The 23,369-nt window shown below is 40.2% G+C and overlaps 1 protein-coding gene across 1 annotated transcript in view; it reads right to left on the bottom strand.

Annotated features, from left to right (window-relative positions):
* Positions 1-318: 318 nt before the first annotated feature.
* The window catches only part of cubn (cubilin (intrinsic factor-cobalamin receptor)), a 30,429-nt gene continuing 7,378 nt past the window's right edge, over positions 319-23,369 (bottom strand). The window contains exons 18-65 of the mRNA XM_027015307.2: positions 22,995-23,173; positions 22,695-22,860; positions 22,388-22,613; positions 22,061-22,191; positions 21,683-21,866; positions 21,426-21,586; positions 21,110-21,291; positions 20,859-21,015; positions 19,555-19,745; positions 18,613-18,772; positions 16,604-16,785; positions 15,233-15,407; positions 14,858-15,039; positions 14,379-14,535; positions 14,157-14,273; positions 13,910-14,023; positions 13,664-13,792; positions 13,442-13,574; positions 13,116-13,321; positions 12,453-12,827; positions 12,146-12,343; positions 11,839-11,985; positions 11,521-11,711; positions 11,216-11,384; positions 10,905-11,076; positions 10,629-10,807; positions 10,301-10,510; positions 10,077-10,217; positions 9,809-9,990; positions 9,388-9,559; positions 8,975-9,172; positions 8,661-8,810; positions 8,439-8,560; positions 8,103-8,328; positions 7,833-8,020; positions 7,555-7,711; positions 7,298-7,447; positions 6,914-7,102; positions 5,641-5,770; positions 4,685-4,902; positions 3,271-3,476; positions 2,974-3,136; positions 2,509-2,717; positions 2,231-2,375; positions 1,949-2,130; positions 1,471-1,636; positions 1,149-1,384; positions 319-1,021 (exon numbers count right to left, since the gene is read on the bottom strand). Of these exons, the coding sequence (XP_026871108.2) occupies positions 914-1,021; positions 1,149-1,384; positions 1,471-1,636; positions 1,949-2,130; positions 2,231-2,375; positions 2,509-2,717; positions 2,974-3,136; positions 3,271-3,476; positions 4,685-4,902; positions 5,641-5,770; positions 6,914-7,102; positions 7,298-7,447; positions 7,555-7,711; positions 7,833-8,020; positions 8,103-8,328; positions 8,439-8,560; positions 8,661-8,810; positions 8,975-9,172; positions 9,388-9,559; positions 9,809-9,990; positions 10,077-10,217; positions 10,301-10,510; positions 10,629-10,807; positions 10,905-11,076; positions 11,216-11,384; positions 11,521-11,711; positions 11,839-11,985; positions 12,146-12,343; positions 12,453-12,827; positions 13,116-13,321; positions 13,442-13,574; positions 13,664-13,792; positions 13,910-14,023; positions 14,157-14,273; positions 14,379-14,535; positions 14,858-15,039; positions 15,233-15,407; positions 16,604-16,785; positions 18,613-18,772; positions 19,555-19,745; positions 20,859-21,015; positions 21,110-21,291; positions 21,426-21,586; positions 21,683-21,866; positions 22,061-22,191; positions 22,388-22,613; positions 22,695-22,860; positions 22,995-23,173 (8,411 nt within the window). The 3' untranslated portion in view covers positions 319-913. The remainder of the gene's footprint in view (positions 1,022-1,148; positions 1,385-1,470; positions 1,637-1,948; positions 2,131-2,230; positions 2,376-2,508; positions 2,718-2,973; positions 3,137-3,270; positions 3,477-4,684; positions 4,903-5,640; positions 5,771-6,913; positions 7,103-7,297; positions 7,448-7,554; positions 7,712-7,832; positions 8,021-8,102; positions 8,329-8,438; positions 8,561-8,660; positions 8,811-8,974; positions 9,173-9,387; positions 9,560-9,808; positions 9,991-10,076; positions 10,218-10,300; positions 10,511-10,628; positions 10,808-10,904; positions 11,077-11,215; positions 11,385-11,520; positions 11,712-11,838; positions 11,986-12,145; positions 12,344-12,452; positions 12,828-13,115; positions 13,322-13,441; positions 13,575-13,663; positions 13,793-13,909; positions 14,024-14,156; positions 14,274-14,378; positions 14,536-14,857; positions 15,040-15,232; positions 15,408-16,603; positions 16,786-18,612; positions 18,773-19,554; positions 19,746-20,858; positions 21,016-21,109; positions 21,292-21,425; positions 21,587-21,682; positions 21,867-22,060; positions 22,192-22,387; positions 22,614-22,694; positions 22,861-22,994; positions 23,174-23,369) is intronic.

Below are 23,369 nucleotides of genomic sequence, written 5' to 3' on the forward strand. Positions count from 1 at the left end.
TGGCAGCACTGAGAGAGCGAGATGTAAGTGTGGTTGCAGAGACTCCTTATTCTCCATTGTATCAAGCACTACACACAGCGGGCGAGAGAACTTAAACAAAACAAAGGTACAAAAGTGCTGGCAGTAGGGCTCTTGGTGCAGTGACATGAGAATGGCCGTCTTCTCTGCACAGTACAAGCGAGCAATACACATCACTGGAAGAAGGTACCTGTGGGCTTATATACTGGAGAGAACAAACAAATGAGGTACAGGTGCATGTACTCAGTGATCAGGTGATTGGTAGCAGGGCAGGGGCAATGTGTGTGTGTGCCAGTGGGCGTGTCCCTCCCTCTGGGTGCCCAGTGCACCATGACAGTATGTCTACTTATATGAAAACAAATAATTTAAAAATGATGAATGCACCATTAATTTATAAAGTAAGCAAGAAGTGGGAAAACACTTGCAATGCAAAAGCAATAACAAATTTGTTTATGAACAATATAGCATAACCTAACCTCTGAGCCAGATGCAACGATGTTAGGTTACTGGAAATTTTTTTTACTTTGAATTAAACATAGTGGTAAGTGGTTGATTGTCCACCCTTTACTTGTCTGTCAACAGAAAGTCTTACCCAGAATTCAACACAAAGCTCACTCATAACTGACGACAAATAGCTTTTGTCCTCTTTTATTTTCAAACAGTCAGTCAGTCACTGCAAAGTAGAGTACACAAAATATTCATTTCACCAACAAATATATTACATATATTCTTACACATCTAGAAATTCTATGAAAGCATCAAGCAAAAATTAAACTCTATATAATTAATTGCACAGTGAATATTGCCCTGAATTGCACTGTTTACATGATTGTAATCTTTGTGATCTAATGTTTGTAAACAAGTGTGTGTGTATATACTGTTCCCCAGAATATCTTCAACTACTCCATGTGAGCCTGAATCCAGATGGAAGCACAACAGACTGGGTGTGAAACACAATGAAGACATGATGTGAGGTTGCTCTAAATGGTGCTATATTTGTTTCCTATGGGAAAAACAAAACAAAACAGAAAGCTATGACTAAATGATATGACATCATAATGTACTGTCTTCCTGAGAGAGCCAAAACAGCTGATTAGGTACTATTCTCTACAGAACAAACTATTTCCTACCGTTCCACAGTAAGGCCCAACAAATGGTGAGCTGGCATCTGGTCCATCATAAAGTTTCAGATAGTTGTTCTGGCAGTCTCCTGGGTCATCAATGCTGATCTGGTTGAATGTAACTGTCACAACTCTTCCACTGGGGGCCCTAATAGCCCACTCACAGTGAGTGCCATTGGCATAGGTACCAGGGTATTCTGGACTGGTAAAAGAACCATGGTCTCCATACAGCTGTCCACCACAACCTGAAGGGAAAGGAAAGAATGTAAGATTTAAGAATTCACTCCACAAGAGCTGATTGGGATGTTTGATTGTAAACTGTTTATTTTACCCTCTAAGGAGGACGTCCATGTGATCTCAAAGCCATTGCGGGAAGTAATGAAATCAGATTGGAAATGCAGGAAGAGCTCATTGGTTCTCGGAAAGATGGGGTTAGGCAGTGAGCTCCCACAGTATTTTCCCAGTAGAGGGGCTGAAGGTGTGCTGCCGTTCCTTACCTGATACACACACACACACACACACACACACACACACACACACACACACACACACACACACACACACACACACAGAGAGAGAGAGAGAACATGACTGCACTGCAAAATTTCAACAACATATAGCCAAGCTAACCAACATGTGATATTCCATTTATTTATATGCAGTTAAATTACTTTTGAGATTTGTTATATGCAATATTAATATACCACACCACAATACTTGGAATACAGTTTGATTACTTTAGACATGTGTATTATTGTCAAGCCTCTTATTTTTAACATGATGTATCTCAAAGGATGCTATTTCCTCACCTCCAGAAAGTCAAAATTGCAAGAGGGGTGAGACTCTACATCAAAGCTGTCGAAGAACAGGGAAATGAAGTTGTTCTGAGGTGCACGGAGGACAATAGTACAATCCATATTATGAGGATACACGGCAGGCCAGCCTGGGCTCTTCAGGTAACCATAAGCCTGCTCATACACCCTGCTGCATCCTGAAAATGTTATGCACAAATTTACTGTGTCCTGGAAATCATTAAGCATAATACATATGATTGAGAATAATGTACTCAAAGATTACCCATGATGACATACCTGCCACTTGGTAGGACAGACTGAAGCCATTGCCAGTCATGAAGGTGTCAGATTGGAAGGTAAGGTGCATGGTGCGATCATAGCTGTAGAAGTCAGGGATGTGGGAGTCTGAACCACAAAACTTATGTGCCTGTCCATAGTCTCCCTGAAAGACAACAAATGATTGACTCCCAGAGGAAAACACATATTTGTCCTCATAAATCAGACAGGCTGGTCTTCAATCTTCTGTACACAAGGTTATAGGCTAAACTACATGAAGTATGATAGTTGAGTCTTACCACAGGCCAGTCTTTCATCTCCAGGAAGTTGCTGGAACAACCCTGGCTGGTCTGCAGATGGAACTGCTGAACAATCACCTTCACTGTTTCCTGAGGAGGAGCATCCAGGACCCAGCGGCAGAAGGTGAAGGCAGGGTATGGGTTGGGATAAAATGGAGAAGTGATGGTCTGAGGTGTGGCTGTGGCATTATATATTCCTCCACATAGTCCTGGGCACACACACAAATTATTAGTGAGTATGGACTGAATGCATCTACATTTTTTACTAAGGACCATTAGGGGCATTAACCTGATACATTTATTGCTTAGCTCTATAATTTTATGCACAATACTGGCACAGTCATGCAAAGTTCACCACTTGCAAAATGATCTGTCAAGGTATTCACTGTAACCTTATCAGGAACTCAGCAAGTAATCTCAGCAGCTTTTGCAAGATGAGTTGTGTAGAAATGGAGGTTGTCTTACTGTTGACTTCACTGTAAGTGGCGTTAAAGCCTCTGAAAGCCACCGAGCCATCCGTGACAAAATGTACTGTGAGGAAGTTACTGGCTGACACAAAGGGTGCAGGAACTACATTCCCACAGAAAATTCCAACCAATGGGTAATCAACACTGTCACCATCAAAGACCTAAGGAAAGTACAGAAACCAACAATTCAATATAGATGGATACTGATAAATACTGTAATACATTTTCGGTGTGCATGTGTCCTTAAAGATACAAACTGTGAGTCAAGCATGTACCAAAACTGATTGGTTTGTACCTTTATGTAATCATATAGACAGGTCGAGTCAGAATCACCCTCCAGTTCAAAAGTGGTGAATGTGAGGTTGATGACTTTGTTGGGGGAAACAGCAATGGTCCACAGACAGTTCATGAATGACTCATACTTCCCATTCATGTCGATGTCAGGTGAACCAAACTGTCCCGAAGAGGAGGTAAGATAGCCACCACAACCTTGTTGAGGCCCTAAATCATCACAGGAGAGATGTTGAGATAATTCCTCACTCAAATAATTCTGCTTTGCTTTGTTGTAAGATTGCAAAAATAATCAGCAGGTGGCAGTACTTGTCCACCAATGTAATATTCCAGCCTGTGTCACTTCTTTTCCACATGCAACACACCTATTCAGTAATCCTAAAATCAGTTAGAGATCCACAATCAGCATTTTAAATTGTAGAATATGTAAACATTTATAGAAGTTTCTGCCATAATTCTCACTCATCCACACAGTGCTAAAATTAGCCATCCCCAAGGGAGTTCCAAATAAAAGGAATGAAGAAGCTTATTTTCAAATATAAAAGTAGCTGAACAGGATGTACACACACACACACACACACACACACACACACACACACACACACACACATATATATATATATATATATATATATGGTTAATGGCTCCTTTTCACAAACAATGGATGGATGTAAATGGATGTGTTATGATTGTTTTCAGTGTATTGGTAATGGGCTTCAAACAGAAAAACAGACAGATAGGAACACCAAGCTTCAGGCAGCACTAGAAACATTTCTTCAGTTTGCCACAAATGTCAAACAAACAGGCAAATAACAACACTGCCCTTATATTTCTGCCCTTTGGCAGCATTGGTCTGAAAATATTTGGCCTTCTTTTCCATGTACAGAGGCAGTGCCCAGACAGACCAGTGTGAATGAACTCTATTGTAGTAGAGGTGCTATACTGGACGTGCTATGCCTTGGAGCATGGAGTGCATGGCCTTCCTGCTTTCTCTTACTCACAGAGAAACTGAAAGAGCATCATGTTGATTGGCTTTTAACAGTCTACTTCTGCTCAATGGGTTCTGATATTTGTACAGAGCTTGACACACTGGGCACCTTGAGGGACAAAGGCTATTTTGAAGCAACAGGCTGCACCCCTGTATTTTGCTCTTCCATCCTCAAGCCCCTTTGTAAAGCCTCTGGATGACTCACTCTGTAAATATGCCTGTGTGCTTTTTGCATTACAGGATAGATTAGGGGACAGCATAATAAAACTCCTAATTAGAGCCCGGAATGTGGACTAAAAACCCTACATTTCTCCCTGTAACAGATGCTTTATATAACAATGATAAAGAAAGAAAATTTGTTTTATGTAGTGTGACTGTGCAGGATATTCTCATAGTAACAGATGGGCATCTGTAAGGACATACACTGTACCTAAAGTTTCTCTGTAGGTTGCCCTCCATCCCGCAGCATCCACTGATGCATCTGTCTTGAATACAATGAACATCTGATTGGTCGAAGACCTGAGCATTGGGGGGAGCACGGCCCCACAGAATTGTCCTAGGAGTGGAGCCAACGTGTTCGATCCATCATAGACAGCCACATAGTCAAAGTTACAGGTTGAAGAAGCTTCAAGGTGGAAAGTGTTGAATCTTGGAGATGAAGGAACATAAATGTATGAACAATGAAGCACTACACAATTGTCCGAAAAATCTTTCATGGGATAAACACCTGCAACCTTCTAACAGAATATAGCTGCTAGCATGAAGGAATAATTTATAATAGCTGTGGAACTGCAAGGGAAGCACTTCCTCTATGACAGACACAGTGCACAATGTCTCAGTGGAATTGGTTACACAAAAGGTCTAGCACCTGCAAGGGAAACAGATGGAGAGACCCAGCATGCCTTTCTCATTGAACAGCAGGGTGTCTCATAGAAGGAGCAGAAGATGGAGGACAGAAGACAGCAAAGCATATGATGGAAGTCTTGTTTCTAAAACATTTGAGTGTTGGACTAAAATGATAGGGTAAGGCTCACAGAAGGGATTTTGATGCTTAAGAGAAATATGGCCAGTAATGCTAAGACACACAACAGAGGTTCCAGACATTAGCAAGTTTTGACTGCTAGGGAAGTGGAGTAATGTAAAGCCTGTGTATGGTTTAAGGAGTGTTTAAACTATGATCATAACAAGCCCATCCACATCCTCTCACACCAGTTTCGTAAGACTAAACATAGCCAATCCAGTGTTTTATGCTTTTAGGCAATAAGATATCAAATTAATTTTCATCAGCTACTATTCATGTCCTCAGGTCTGTGGTTACAGTTTACCACTGAGTACTAGAGTTTATGACAGAGCATGAGTAATGAAGTAAAAAAGACTCAGACTCACTTAAGTTCAATGATGCGATTGTCTTGTACAAAGATGTGATAGGTACAGTTTATGTTGTGGTGGTAGTTGATTATGGAAACAGCAGGACTGCTTACTGTTCCTGATGTTCCATTGAACATACCTCCACATGCTGTAAAAAAAACATTGTCATCATTACATATGCAAAACTAAACTACAACTACTGTAGAACTATATTTGCACTATATATGGTCTGGAGCACTGCCTTTGTGGTCCTACAACAAAACACACCATATCTGAATAAACTCAGTTAGTCACTGCTGGACTAAGGAGTTGTTGTCTGGGTGATGCTACACATGCCCCTATGCTTCACCACAGTACCAGTAATCCTCTTCCAGTAATCCATCAATAAATGAAAGCTTTTCCTCTAGTCAATGTCTTATATTTGGTACATGACAGCATAAGACACAATGTCTGACTAACAGAGGTCAGAGACCTCTAAAATGAATGGCTCTACTCAGTTACTCTGAGTAAATACACTTCTGTGTATGTGTGGGTATGAAAGGCCATTTAGGACATGATTCACCTTTGACTTCATTCAAATACTAACACACAAACACACACACACACACACACACACACACACACACTCCATTCTGCACACCATTAAACTGTCATGTATCATACTTCTCACACTCACTACTCATATTCATTCACAGTCACTATCAAACTCCCATGAATACACCCTCAGAAAATCTTAATTTGACAGTGAGTGGGAGAATTATGATAGCATGTGATAGTGTATGAATCAAGTGTGATAATATGTACATGATAGTGTATTAGAAAAGAAAAGTATGAATTATGGCCTACATGATCTTACATAGGTGTGTGTGAAAATATGTGTATCTGAGCACAGAGAAGTCAGTTGTCTGTATATACCTACATATACCTGGCATTTGGCCCCTGATTTTAAATCCCTGTTAAATGTTTGAAAAGTGCAGAGTCCCTTCATTCCATTCATTCCACATATTTATCCTCAGTTGACATTGCTTCTAGTAACCCAGACCCACACAAGGCCACTGCCAAACCTACAGCCATATCAGCCCCATCTAGGTCACAGTACTGAAAGCTAGATCACCTAAGTGACTTACTCTTATTACAGGATCATATACAGATCAGTGCTAGCAAGTATAGAAATAATGTAATTTTATAACAATCTCCTTGTTATAAGGACAAAGAATAAAAATAAATACAGTGTATAACTCAAATATTTAAGTACAATAGTGTAAAATTGGTTATGTTGTATAGCACTCACGGATGGCCATGTATTCAGCCAGGAAGCCTTTATCATTGATGATAGAATCAGAATAGAAGTTAAGGAGCATGGGACCGAATGTGGAGAAAAGCCCTGGAATGGTGTTACCACACAGAGTGGCAAGAAGATTGGCATTCGAAGATAAACCTCCATAGATCTTTACTCCATCATACATACATGTTGATTCAGCTGAAAGAGGAGCATCAAATATAATAATTTGTTAAGTATTTGTGTATATGTGTATAGGGTTTGACACACAAAATTAGTTTCTTGACACATTCATTAGAAAGCTTTTCCTGGATGACTCAAGGCAAAGATTAAAATACAAGGAGCTGCAGATGAAATCTGGCATCTAAGTTCATGATTTTTCAAAAAAATACCTACCCTCTATCTGAAAAGTTTTAAAGGTGATGATGATCACACTCTGATCTCCAGCATCAATGCTGTAGTTACATTTGGAGTTGGAGGGATACAAATCCGGGTAGTTGGGGGATACCACACGACCCTCAGAGGCAGAAAAGTTTGCTCCACACTCTAAAGGAAGATACCAGCAACAGATTTGAGCATGAATATGTGAAGTCCAAAGGACTAAAAGGAGATTAAGTTTAACATATCCTAAATTATAACCCTGCAGTACACACGTGTGAAGAAGGTGGCTAAGAAGCCTCTGCCAGGGGTCTCAGTAGACTGAAAACGTGCAGTGATGATATTGAAGGGAGCAATAATGGCAGGAGGAGGTGCAGAACCACAGCCAGTGGTCAAGAGAGCATTGTTCTGCTCTTTGTCACCAGACCACACCTGAAACACAGGAATAAAGATGAGAAAGAACAAATAAATAAAGTTAGACCAAATATTTTTGAAAGGCCTGTAACATTCTGTTTAAATAAAATGTGTGTATAAATGTCTTCCAAATAGTCACCTTGATGTAACTACTCTGACACTGTCCACTGGAGTCAGGTATCTGGAAGTCACTGGCAAAACTCATTACCAAATGCTTGCCCTCATGAGCAATGATAGTCCAGGAACACTCAATATTAGATGGGAAGTTCTGAGGGTAATTGGGGGATTTTATGGTGCCAGAGTCAGCATGTATAACCCCACCACACCCTGAAGATTGAAAAGATCTTAAATTAGTAAAAGGGCCAAATATTAAGCATAACAATATTCAGATTTGTTGATGAGTTAATACCTGAAGAGTCTGTTGACCAGGTAGCCAGAAACCCTCCTTTGGACACAGAGTGGTCAGCCAGGAACACCACTGCTAACTTGTTGGAACCTGATTGGATTGTCCCAGGAGATGAATGACCGCAATACTGTCCAATGAGAGGTGCACCTGGAGATCCACCATTAAAGATACTCACTGAGTCCCAAGAACACTGGCTGTGTTCTTCAACTTCAAAGTATGTGAATGTTAGCTGGACAAAGAAAAAGTATACTATTAGCACCCACTATAGAAGAAGAATAATTCTGCCAAACATTATAATGTGGTGTGTGAAACAAAGCTTTATTTTCAAAATAAACTTACTGTGATGGTATGGCCTTCTGGAGCCTCCAAAAGCCAGGCACAACGACTTGGGCTAGGGTAGATTTCTGGGTAATGAGGACTAGAAATGACCCCTCCTTCACCACTCTGGGCACCTCCACAATCTAAATGAAGGGACCGTTCAGTTTAACCAGCATTCTTAAATTCTTTGTAGTTCAGAGATCAAAAATGTTTCTATATCTCTGCATCATGTATTTAAATTACCTGAGAAGTAATATGTAGCTTTGAATCCTAAGTCAACCACAGCTTCATCAGATAGGAAATGAACCCAGAGCTGGGCAGTGAACACCACAATGGGAACTGGAGGAGTGTTCTGACCACAGAAACGGGCAAGAAGCTCACCATTTACATCACCTAAAAAGGGATTTAAATGTGATCTTCATAAGTAGTTTATTTCCTGTTTATTTTCAATAGGAATAATGGAACATAAACTCAACTGAGCCAATGAGCATGTCAGTACATTCTGATATAAAAACTATATTAAAATTTCTTCTATGTCTCTTTGCTTTGTCACTTACCGAGTCTGATCTCAAGGTAGTCCCAGTCACAAGTCTGGTGGTGCTCGAGATGCAGGTCCTGTATGAGTACGATGATGGAGGAGTTCACATGCTGAGGATTCTGGATCATCCACTCGCAGTTCTGGTTGTTGCTGTAGTTACCATTACCATAGTCAGGTGATGTAAAGTTCCCTGGGGTACTGAGGATTCCTCCACACACTGTAAAAAAATAAAAAAATAAAAAAATCAGTGACTAACCACAACAAAACTCAACACAAGTTTATAAGTAGTACAATATAAGTAGTACATTAATATAAGTAGTACAATCGTGTTTTATCGACTACATAATTGATTTGCATGTAATGTTAATTAATTTAATTAATTTAATAAATATTTAGATTTGTTGAGTTCTCATAGACTGTATCATATCTCACCTGCTGCCTCATCAGAGGAGTAGTCTGCAGTGAATCCACCATTGGACACAGAGGAATCAGTGGCAAAAATAACAGTCATAGTGTTGCCAGAGGACTTCACCTGAGTGCCAGCAGGCACAGAGCCACAGAACCGCTCCAAACGAGGGGCATTGGACAGCAGGCCATTGATGACCTAAGAACCACATTGTCAAATGAACCAAGGGTTAATGTACTACCACAACCATGTCAGGACAGTGTTGTATCAGACAATGATAATTATGAAAGTTATCTGTTTTATGAGCAGATGCTAAAAACACACAGAATGACCAAACAGAATCTAACTACTTTTTCTAACCACTATTAAACCATACCCAGGTATCAAGGCTTTATTTGTTATTCATGGGATTCAGAAGTAAAATAGATTACACAAGGATGTACTCACCTCCACATAGTCAAACATACAGCTGTTGTGGTCCTCTAGCCGAAGGTCATTAAAAGTAAGAGTGACCCTGCGACCCTGAGGCACAGTGATTCTCCAGCGACATAGTCGATTGTGGGGGTAAAGGTTGGGGTAGTTTGGTGATGAGATTGTCCCAGAGGGTGCATTCAGATCCCCTCCACATTCTGTCAGAGAATAAACACCAAAGAGGACAATAGCTTCGAGCATCAACATTTTGAAACCAAATCCTTTCTCTTCGTAGTTTACCTACCCTCTACACTGGCTTCAAATGAAAGTCTAAATCCATTTGCATTACCACTGCCATCGCTCACAAACTTCACATATGCAAAACTGTCTCCTGTGTCCATGGGTGCTGGCAGGCTGCTTCCACAGTGCTTTCCTAGAAAGCGTCCTGGACAAAAGTAAAACTGATTAAAATCTTGTTTACATGGTAAACAAAATAATGCATTGTTACATTCGAGCTGTGTGACTCACCCGAAGCATTGTACTCGTGAATTTCTACATAATCATCACTACAGTCTGTGGAGCTCTGGAGGTTAAAGTCTGTGAAGCTGAGGGTCAAATAGTGCCCAGTGGGACCTTCCAGGTACCACTCACAAATAGAGTTGTCTGGGTAATTTGAATCTGGGTATCCTGGGCTTCTGATGATACCATTCTGGCCAGTGTATGTGCCACCACATGTAGCTGTTTGTTTGAAATAAAATATGGTCATTAACCAACGGAATGAACAAGTAAACTAGCAAACTAATATGAACCAACATAATAAACAAGGAAACTTGGAATCTCTTAGTGTTTGGGTTACCTATGGAGTACTTGGCTTTAAAGCCTTTATGTGTGATGCTATGATCAGTGCGGAAGCGAAGGTACATAGCAGAGCCTCTGGAATGTTGAGTAGATGGCCGCATATCACCACAGAGCTTGGCAACCAGGTCAGCATTCGAACTTGCACCATCACGTACTTCCAGGTAGTCATAGTAACATCTAGGAAAAAAGGTTGGGGCAAGATTTAGTGAACACTGCTCACCAAAAGTAAGCTAATGTATACTGACAAATACAAAACAAGAAGTGTGACAAATACCCAGTGTTTGGTTCAATGAAGAAATCCTCAAAGTCCAGTTGCACAGACTCTCCACTGGGCACCAAAATAATCCAGACACAGTCAATGTTCTGTGGATAATTTGATGGATAATTGGGTGATGTAATATACCCTGGTGGATCTCCATCATTCAACTCGATGGTCCCTCCGCAAGCTGAAAAATCAAAGCCGTTTATCCTTTATCTCATTTAGTAACATTAATTTCCATTTAATTTAGTTGTCATTAAAGTCAAACCAATAAATATATTTTACAAAATAACTAGGTAAGTGGGTAACTAATTATGAGACCTTACCAGAACTGTATGCCTCAAATATCAGTTTGAAGCCATTGCTCTCATTTGAGGCATCTGAGATAAAGCGCACGTGGAGATGGTTATCAGTGGTCTGTGTGACAGCAGGGGGGTTGGATCCACACAACCGACCATGAAGAGATGGTGCATTACCATCTGGCCCATTCCTTAACTAAAGAGTATTACATTTGTAGGTAATATTAAAGAAGACATAATGCACAAAAAACACACAAATGTAACCTATCTGACTCTCAACAGTGACACTTCCTTAGAATACAATGAATGCTCTCTCCCAAACCAGACCTTACCTCCAGGTAGTCTCCACTACTGCAGCCAGAACCAAAGCCTTGCACCTGAAATGGACTTAGGAAGGTGACAGAAACTCTGTAGCCTGGAGTAACCATTACATGCCAGCTACAGTCCAGGTTAGGCTTGTAATTCTGTGGGTAGTGGGGGGAGCTGAGTACTCCTCTGTCTACATGAAGCAGACCTCCACAACCTGGCATACACAAACCATTAATGCTTTAACTTCAAAGTAACATGTGAAGCAGTTAACATTCAATGCTATATACATCTGCTATAACCTGCATGGAACAGGAGTGCTGGATTATGGTTTGGGAGCTCACCTTTAGAGTAGGAGGCATTGAAGCCACTACCGCTGATGCTGCCATCAGACATAAAACGCAGGAACATGGCATCACCTGTTGAATGGAGTGAACCAGGCAGCTCGCGACCACATAGCCTTGCCAGCTCAGGGGACATGTTGGTGTCACCTGGAAATACAATAACCAAGGTTACAAGGTTAAAAGGCACATAAGTACAAAAATTATTGAGATGTTAACTTTTATCTCTATGCTGTGACAAAGGAAAAGGTCGGTAATTCACACCATGATTAATGTTAAATAGCTGTGGTTCCAAACCCAACATTCTTACCATCCCTGATGACTAAGCTGTCATACAAACATGTGTCTTGATTCTCGATGTCCATATACAGCAGATTGAGTTCCACAATGGAGTCAGGTGAGCGGATTACCCATGAGCATTCCAGATTTGGCTCATACGGATTAGGCCAACCAGGAGAGAAGAGGAACCTCGGAGTGTCCTCAGGCATGAGAGCTCCTCCACAAGCACCTAAGGAACAACAAGCTAAATTATGGAACTTTCTATATTTAGTACAAAATATAGATGACATATGCATCACATATGTATAAAACAGTAGTCACTCTGTAGCTAATCTGACCTGGTGGTATAGTAGGCAAAGGACCAGAGTTTTGGATGGCTGTCCATTCAATGAGGAAACCTCTTCCTCCAATCACATAGTCTGATCTGAACTCCAGAGTCATGGTGCTCCCAGAACTTCTCACCGAGTTAGGCAGAAACAGACCACAAAACACTCCCAGGAGATATGCATGGACATTGGGTCCATCAAATATCTTAAGATGATCAAAGTAACAGTCATACAGGTCCTCTATATCAATATCCAGGAAACGGATTTGAATATAGGAGTCTCCACTGACTGTAATGGTCCAGCGGTAGTCTGCATTCTCAGGGTAGGTGCGAGGATACAGAGGTGAGGCAATTTGGCCAGAGCTACCTGTGATATCATTTCCATACACTGGAAAGACATGAAATTAATAAAAGAATAATGATCTAGGGCACAACAATCTCAAGTCAATAATCAAGTCAATTTGAGACACACACACACACACACACACACACACACACACACACACACACACACACATATATATATATATATATATATATATATATATATATATATATATATATATATATAGATATATAGATATATAGATATATATATACACAATTGCTGTCATCAAAAAGTCACCAAAAATGATTGACATGTTAAACACATATAGCTGAATGTGTTTAAACCCACAATGTGAGAATGTGGCCCTGAATCCAGCTCCACTGACAGAGGAGTCAGAGATGAACTTGACCCAGAGGACATGGCCGATGAGAGAGGTGTAGTTAGAGGGAAGTGAGTTCCCACAGAATCGGCCAACCAGCGCACCAGTAGAGTTTCCCTCCCGAATTTCCAGGTAGTCATTATTACAACCTTCACTTTGCTGCAGCTCAAACAGACTGCATTAAATGCAGAGACAATACAGAAAAAAAAACATTAAGGTAGAGTAGAGCAACAGCTTAGTCATCACTAGATGGTTTTTACTACTGAGGTGGGAGCAATACCAAGAACATGCTTACATGAAGGAGAGTTGGAGACGGTTGCCAGGGGAACTAATTATAGTCCATACACATTCAGTATTGGGTGGATAGGCATCTGGGTAGTTGGGACTGTTAAAGGCCCCAGACTCCATGTGCAGATTTCCACCACAGCCTGAGTTAAGTAATTGTATTGGTTAAAATAAAGCAGACAAAAGCTAATCTAATTCATCTTGATGCAATTTAAACTTCATGAAAGTTTACTTGAAGTTGAAGCCATGTATGTTGCTCTGAAGCCTTTCTTGGTCACAGAAGAGTCTGACACAAAATTCACCACAAATGCATTGCTGAATGAAGTGATTGGATGGGGTAAGTCACTTCCACAGTAGCGACCTTTAAAATAAAAATATATAAATATATAAGATAAAATAAGAGCACTAAAGAGTTGCCTTTTCTGCATACAGCATTTCAAACTTTATAAGAGGGAGATATGCAAAACAACTTGATTACCAACTGATGGCGCCCCATAGTTGTCACCATCTAAGATTTCTACTGCATCATGGGAGCAGTTGGCATTCAGCATCTCCAGCTCAAAGTCGGTAAAGGACAGCGTTACATGTGTAACTGGCCATAGAAAAGATACAAGCACAAATTAAAATGCTAAAACAGAATTATATAACATAACTATACAAGAATGAGCTTAGTATTGAGGTTAAGAAAAAGCATGAAGGTAGGAAGCTGAGACTTGACCACACACATGGTTCCTGTGCTATGATAATCCAGCTGCAGTTCTGATTGTTGGGGTAGAGGAAAGGGTAGCGAGGGGAGGCAATAGCACCTCCCACATCATCGGCCATGATAGTGGCTCCACACGCTGTAAAGAAAGGAAATACAGTAGTCCTGCAGCCCTTCATATGGCAGTGAAGTACATGATGCTTCAGAAATGCTTCAGTTGTGGAGGACTCATAACATGACTGACCTTCTGAGAACTCAGCTCTGAAGCCCCTGTGAGTGTTGCTAAGATCTGATCTGAAGCGAACATAGATGATGTTCTGTGTGGAGATGATGGGATCAGGTCTGGAGGAACCACACACTTTGGCCAGCAGAGGAAAGGACTCTTCTGGCCCATCATGGATCTGCAGTATAAGGAAAGAAAACTGAGTGAAATGATTTATCATATTTAATCTCCATTAACTGTGTGTGCATAAGGCTCAATTTTTAGTGAATAATCATGATGTAAGGGTTTGAGGATTCTAAGCCAAACTGTAGACCTAGAGAAAATTAGGCACACACATGGTATTCCAGTGACAGAATACAAATAACCCCTTCAGAGTGGGAAGGCTATTAAATATCCTTTTAATGTAGTGGTCATGCACAAAATGAATGGAAGCCTTGTTCAGTTTTGGAGCTTAGACTTTATCATGAAGATGAGTGATAATGAGCAATAAGCACACTCACAGCCACATAATCCCACATGCACAAGGAATGACTTTCAATGTCTATGTCTGTGAAATTGAAAAGAATCCGGTGGCCTGTGTCCACAGTGATGACCCAGGAGCAGTCTACATTATTAGGATAGTGACTGGGGTACTGAGGGGAATGGATCTCTCCATTGGGAGCTACAACAACTCCTCCACATCCTAAACATATCAGAGAGCAAAGCATGTAGAGAAATTTTCCATTGATGACACATCCATTCAACAGACCAATGTAAAGGATGATACAGTAGTTAATAAAGCTCAATAAATAACGAATAAACTCACATAAACAGAATGGCTTTAGACAGAAGTGCATTGTTAAAGGGGTATGGGCATAAAAAAATGCTGCACCCACCTCCTTGAGTCTCCTGCCAGCTAGCATTGAAGCCCCTGCCATTCCCATTCTCATCACTCTTGAACCGAACAGTGACAGCATTACCCGTGCTGGACACCTGCATGGGGTTACTGGGTGGTCGTGTCGTGCAGAGCTTGGCTAGCTGTGGGGCATTCAGGTCAGGACCACCATACACCTGCACACATGTCAGAATTAAAAGCTGTCATGCAACTTCCAGGACTATAAATGCCAATATGAAAGATGTTTGCTCAGCTGCTGTTTGGATTATACTACAGTAGGAAGCAGTCAGATGTACAGTTCATGGTAGTGCAAGTGAAGAAAAGACACTCTTTACATTCATGGCAACAATAAAAATGTTGTTTTGTCTGTTTAACAAAACAGGACAAGCACTGCATAAATGTGATGTGTTTGTGTTGTGCAGAAAGAAATGCAAGACACCTCTTCCATTTATTGCTACAGTGGAGGTCAGCATTCCAAAAGTAGGTACCAGCACACTAACTAAAGAGCGGCACCACCCCAACTCAGTGTGCCCAATAAGTTTTCCATGCACCAACACACTAACTGGAGGCTCATATTTATAATGTTTAGTATTAGAAAAAAAAAACAAAAAAACAAAACAAAACTTTTGCATTTAGCAACACCTGTATAATTTGTACAATTTATTGCTACAAGTTACGAAACAGGTGCACAGGTGGCATCCTATCACGATACCATGCTGGAATTCACTGAGCTCCTGACCCATTCTTTCACAAATGTTTGCAGAAGCAGTCTGCATGCCTAGGTGCTTGGTTTTATACACCTGTAGCCATGGATGTGATTGGAACACCTGAATTCAATTATTTGGATGGGTGAGTGAATACTTTTGGCAATATAGTGTACATCTGTAGAGTCAGTCTAACTAGTTCAAAATATAATTAAACATACTTAGCTAATATGAAAAGGAGCCTTAACTTTGTAAATGTAAAGCCAAATTAGGAGACAAAGTTACATTGTCTGCTGTGGAGAATGTCCCTTTTTGCAATTTGATTTCTGTCTGTAAAGCATCTTTAGGTTTGCGAAAGGCACTATATAAATGTATCTACTACTACTACTACTACTACTACTACTACTACTACTACTACTACTACTAATAATAATAATAATAATAATGTGTTCTGTTGTTAAACAACTGCAGGGTTAAAGACAGGTATCAGTATGAGGCACCCTGAGAAACATGTATTCATATTTATACCAAAATGTAAACTGTTCATGGCAAGGACTACTGATTTCAGTGTGAGTGTGTTTAATTTGGTTTACAGTACAGCGGTTCTGATGAAGGATATTGAAAGGGGACTAGAAAGGCAGAGACTAAAATAAATGATGTTAGTTTACCTCTAGCATATCATAGTCACAGTTGGGATGTTCCTCTATATCAAACTCATGGATGGTGACAGTGATACTGCTGCCAGGGCTGGTCTGGATGTACCACACACACTCCCGGTTGTCTGGGTACTTGTTAGGATAGCCTGGGCTGGTGAAAGAGCCAGAGGGCCCAAAGAGATCCCCCCCACAACCTGCATGGGAGAATAATTTGATTTCTTTATAATTCTTCATATCATTTGGCTATATTTAAAAAGGGCAGGAACTGATTAAAAACATTTTCACTATATATATATATATATATATATATATATATATATATATATATATATATATATATATATATATATATATATATATGTATATATAAGACTGATGTTAATGTGAGCTACAAGAACACAGGATTTATGACCATGATTTCTCTCTGATCATTTGGAAAGATGCAGGAGAGCATATAGCCACCTCTGACACATTATTTTGTGATCCCTGTGGATGGGCTGTCTTATACTGCCAGCCATTCATCCTCATCTGATTGACATACGTAGGAAATCAAAGATTGACCTTTAGCAAATCAAAGATTGATCTTTAGGAAATCAAAGGTTGTGTGGTGGAGGGACTCTGAGCAGAGATGTAAGTCTGAAAAAGAACAAACTAATGTGGTTATGCATTATAGGAAAACATCTGTTTGTCTGGGGTGCAGTCATAGCTCAGTGGCTAAGGTACTCAACTAATAATTGCCAGTTAAAGTCCCACCACTGCCACGTTGCCACTGTTGGGTGGCAAGGCCCTTAACCCTAAATTGCACAAGCTGTATTCAGTCATAATTGTAAGTTGCTTTGGATAAAAGTGTCAGCTATATGCCATAAAGTTTAGCACTAGTAACACAAGATTGTAATATTTCTAGCATAATGAAGTGACTGTAAAATGATATTCAGTAAAGTCCAGGGAGAAATGTTGCACTCTAACCACCATACCATCTATTATCTGCTTAATCAATAGGATCAATCTCTCTTATGCCCACAGGCCTTCAGGGAAATTAATAGTGAATGGATGGTTGTCTGCACCACACGCTTTGACTATAGACAACAATGAAATATTTTGTACTAATACCCATTTAGACAGGATCTCTTTGTCAAGTATGAAGACTTTTAATGCTGATTCTTCCCTTTCTTACTGTGTGCATCTCTCTTTGAGAAAATTATCCTGTTGCAGGAAAAGACCACTGCATTATTTCCAGAACTGATATAATAATTTTCCTCCATTCACTTTTGCTATTCCATACACATGGTGAAACCCTGACTCCTGATTTCCAAGTGATGATGTCATGCTATTTTAGCTTAGTGCTAGTTGAAAACACCAGTGTGCTGTGAGTTTAAGTGCTGGGGTCCAGTCTAGTGTGGGAGTACAAATAACAGCAGCCACACCCGTGAGGCCAGTTACTTACTGCCTGGGTATCAGCTGCATGACACCCTATTCTCACACATACAGAACGTCAAATATGGACTACACACAAACACAGAAGGCTAACATAATACACATTAAAGATTTATAATATTTTTCATTAGTAATACTGTACATTAAGGTTACATTAAGTAACATTATTTGCAACATTAGGTGACAAACCATTAATCATAAAAATAAGGTTTAAATAAACAAAGTATTTAACACCTGTATTAATAGCTTTCATAACTAGAAGATTACTTGTAAAGAAGGAAAAACCTTAATTTCTTTATTAACATATTACATGTTATTTATTAATGCTACAATTTATGGTTTGATAATATTAACTAATGATGTTAGAATAATGTTAGCCAAAGAACTAAAGTGTGATCAGGTCCTTTTTTAAAGTACTCTTAGTATTTTATTTATTTTAAATTATAGGTTACACATGCCCCATCTTCTTTCTTTGTTTCTTTAATTTATTTTATCTTGTAGAACTGACAGAAAAATACTTGAAACATACATTTTAGTGTTACTCTGCAGTTTATAACTGGGTAGAGTTAACTGTAATGGGAGCCTACCATTCTGGTACCACAGCATGCGGAAGCCAGTGTGGGCAATGGAGATATCAGAGTGGAACACGATGTAGAGGCTGCTACCACTGGTGGTGCTTGCTGGAGGGGGCGTGTTCCCACAGAATCTACCAATCAGTGGAGCCTGTGCATTTGCACCATTATACAGCTACACAAAGACAGAAAGAGTTATTAAGATGTGATAGGACATAGAATGTAAATGCTACTGGATTTTGTACATTTTTAGTAGTTAAATGTAGGCAATATTTGTTTTTCACTTAAAAGTTAAAAATGCTTTTTGTTCAACACATCTTATGTAACTCTGTGGCTGTTTCGCCAAAACACTGGATTTATCTCTAAGATGAGGTCATAGCTTGCTGAGAGCAGTGCAGACTATGCCAATTTCACAGATGAAGGCTGCCCAAGGGGAGACAGGGAATTAACTTCTCTAAAACAGAACATTCCTCTACCTCTTTTGTGGGCCCCATGATGTCATGGCCATTTGGATCATCATGGTGATGAAGAAACCAAGTAAAAATTCAGTACACTAACTGTGAGATCTCAGAAAACCTACCAGTGAGTGGACAGAAATAATTTCATGACTGCTTAAAGAGAATTAATCCACTGTAAACTTTCTTAGCCCAGTGGTATTAGATGAAGATAATGCCTGTTTAAGGAAAGCACAGGATAATATTGTTCTACATCACAACATGATCTGAGCTCATGTGATGTAGAACAATATTATCCTGTGAAGACATCTAGGTCCTCTTTTGTAAAGATGCAAATGAAGATGCAGCACCAGTTTGGAATGCTAAACGGGTATTCTCTCATGGAAATACAATCCCTCTTCTTAGGATTCATTCTTTTCAGATGTGATATGGTGTAAAATACTGCTACATTTCTCACGTCAACTGTAAACTGTTTCAGTCTTCAACTGAAGGACAGACTGACCTCCAAATAGTCATAGTTACAGCTAGCTGATGTTGTCTCTAGGTCAAAGGCTGTGAAGGTGTAGTTGATTGTGTTTCCCATGGTGCTTTGGATTGTCCAGCTGCAGCTAGAGTCCAAAGGGTAGTTGTTTGGGAAATTCTGACTCTCAATCACCCCTTTTGACTGGTTAGCAATGACAATACCCTGACAAGCTGTGGAAAACAAATCAGTTGAAGTTAACATCAGTGACACTTTTTGACAAATACCTACAATGTTTATACTCATATTCGTCAAGCCAGAATCATGGTATTACAAGTATTACACCAATATTGAGGTTTAGAGCAGCTGCTTGTCAGACCTTAAGGCTTTAGACAACACACTCAATTTACTCATTTACCACAGACAGACATTCCACTATTTTGGGTGTACAGTTAAATAAATCAAGTTCCCTTTGTCTGATCAATAGATCTGGGTAAATTTGATCAAGCATTGAAAGCGAAGTGAGTCCAAGGAAAATGAGCAAGGAACAAAAGTTTGCCAATTTGTCATTTGTCATTGTCATGAAACAAAGAGAAGGAGTCTTTATGGATCTGACCTTTCAGCCTATAAGCTTTACTTTCACAAAACCAATTTAAGAGAGACAAGAGCAACATGTAGTCTCCTGCACATACTTTAGTGGAGTGAATTTTCCTGCCAGCTACCTCCTGCTACATTTAAAAACTAACACCAACCCATTCTGTCACAAGGTTCTGTGTTCATGGAAATAGAAAAAAGAGCCAAAAAAAGCTATGCTTTTAGTAAAAGGAATGGCATTGTCCTGATGCAGCAGGATATACTGGCCATATTAAATCCCTAAAAGTGCAATAATAACTAGTCAGAATAATAACCCTCCTACAGGAAGAGTAAGAGGTGAAGTGGCCAGCCTCACTGAAAGGAGAAATAATCAGATGTGATTTTAATAATTAGCTGTGATTTAATGATCAGCTGTGATTTATGAAGTGACAACAGTGGTAGTGGGGCAGTGGTAGCTTAGTGATTAAGGTACTTGACTAGACATCAGAAGGTTGCCAGTTCAAGCCTGACCACTGCCAAGTTGACACTGTTGGGCTCCCGAGGAAGACCCTTAACCCTCAGTCACTTAAGTTCTGGCCAATCTGAAATTTAAGTTACTTTGGATAAAAGCATCAGCTAAATAAATGGCAACTAAAATAAGTTGTCGAAAATCATGAGGGCATTTCCACATCATGTACTCTTTTGTGATGTATGATGAAAGAGACATATGTGCTAGTATAAGTGTGTGTGGACATATGTTTTTTTTAACTCACTGGCCACATATGAGGCCACGAAGCCCCCAGCACTGATGATGCTGTCTGTGCGAAGTTTAACATACAGGTGTTCTTTACTGGAGCCAATAGCATCAGGGATCTGGTTTCCACACAACTTGGCCAACTGACGAGCATTAGTGCTATTCCCATCATAAACCTGAGAACACACACCCATTCAACTCACAGAGTAGTTTGATTAAAACAGAGTAAATGTACTTCAGATGTATATTGAGATGAATACTTATTCTCACCGCCAGGTAGTCAAAAATACAGTCAGTGCTGGATTCTAGATGGAAGTCCCCAAAGCTGAGCTGGATCATACTTCCTGCACTAGATTTGATGTGCCAGTAGCACTCGGCATTGGGGTGGTAGGGCAGAGGGTAGTTAGGTGATGTGAAACTACCAACACTGGTTGTCAGAGTTCCTCCACAGCCTAGTACAGGAATAAACATATTAGCATGGACTGAGTGACAATGCAGTGCTAAGCAGAAACAGTATTTATTTGCCAACACAATACAAATACAATACAAAAACATTGCCAGCACAAAACAAAAAGGTAACAAACACCTGTCTGGGTGCCATCCCAGTGTGCAGAGAAACCCTTGTAAGTAACAGAGTTATCTGACCGGAACATGACCCATAGCCTGTTGCTATGGGATATTATTAGGGGTGGAGTCTGGGTTGCGCAGTATCGACCAATGAGAGGTGATGTTTCAAAGCCTCCATCTCTACAAAAAAGAACATTATGGTGCAGGACAAATAATGCATGAACTTGCCAATGGTTTGCTACACATATTGTGTATTGATAGTAAATGACTCCTCACCTGATTTCCACATAGTCAAAGGAGCAAGAGCCACCTTCCATCTGAAAGTCTGTGAAGTTGAGCATAATCTGCATATTGAGCCCCACTATGATTCTGAATATGCACTCACGGTTGATGGGGTAGTTGTCAGGGTAGTTAGGCGAGGTCAGCACTCCAGTGGGAGTTGTGAACACTGCACTACAGTCTAGGGACAGAACAATGGCAGATGACAATTAATCTTTGGTCCCTTTTAGTCCTTAACTTAAGCATTTATTAACACAATGATATATAGATTCTGTGGTTTAGTGACATTTGTTAGTAGTATTTTGGCTTTTAAACAACTCCATTCAATTGATTTTTATTCTGTTTTTATATTGTTATTTTATTATGAAGCTCTACCTGTGGTGGCATTGATTGAGACATAGCTGGCAGAGAAGCCCTCATTTGCCAGACTGGAGTCCGAGACAAACAGAACAGTCATGAGGTTGTCAGTGCTGGTCAGAGAAGGAGGAACTGACCGCCCACAGTACCTGAGCAAAGAATTTAAAAAGTGAAAAAACTAAAGGTATTATGGTTACAAATTATGTTGAGTTTTGTCCTTTTCAATGTACAATTAAAATAGAACTAAAAATGGAATTTAAAAGTATGTTAATCAAAGTGATACGCGCACTCTTGGTAAGTAATGTAAAGGGCCAGTGGGTGATGGCAGCTTGCTAATTCTCTTACCTGCCCAGAAGATTCCCAGTCTGAGCAGTGCCATTGTCATAGACCTCCACATAGTCATGAATGCAGTTAGTATGGTACTCCAGATTAAAGGATGTGAAGGACAGTCTGATGATGTTGCCTGGGGTGACAGCTATGTGCCAGGAGCAGTTGGCACCATGAGGGTAGCTGGTAGGATGGCCAGGGCTGGTGAAGGAGCCTGAAGGATCTATGAGAGTGTCTCCACAGCCTATTTGTTAAAAAGGATCATTAAATGTTATGTACAAGCAGACAGCCCGATATATAGCACAATGACATGGTGGTACACTACCTTCCATAACAGACGAATACTCTGCCGTGAACCCGTGGTTGCTAACTGAAGCATCAGTACTGAAAACAATATGCATGTGACTCTGTGTGGACTGCAGCATAGAGGGGACCTGGTTTCCACAGTATCGGCCAATAAGAGGAGCGCTGGATGTAGCACCATCTCGTACCTAAGGATGGAGACAATTATGCTGACGGTGTATCTTCCTCTTTACACAACAAAGTCCTTAATGCCAGAGCATAGTTCATTTTGTAGTAGAGTCATTTTTGTTTTGCACAACTACATGGCAAATGTGGTTTGTACCTCCACATAATCAAAGATGCAACCAGCACTGCCCTCAACATCAAAGGTGAGAAAGTTGAGCGTGACAACATAGCTCATGGGCTGATTGATGACCCACTCACATCTCTTGTTGTGGGCATAGGGATCAGGGTGAAGGGGTGTGCGAATCTGGCCAGAGCCAGAAAGACTTCCTCCACAACCTGTTATGGGAGTTATGGGAAGAATCAGCCTTTGTCCAACCAGTTATATGATCACATTAAGATATATTATTCCCATTGTGTTTAATAGACTTACAAAACTTATCAGAAGTTTATCAAAGCTGTGGCATAAAGACATCAGACCATAAGCCTCACCACAGTCACCACAGTAAAACGCACTTGGCCGTAAAACTGCCAG

The sequence above is a fragment of the Electrophorus electricus genome, chromosome 10 (assembly GCF_013358815.1).
Source record: "Electrophorus electricus isolate fEleEle1 chromosome 10, fEleEle1.pri, whole genome shotgun sequence".
Lineage (NCBI taxonomy): Eukaryota > Metazoa > Chordata > Actinopteri > Gymnotiformes > Gymnotidae > Electrophorus > Electrophorus electricus.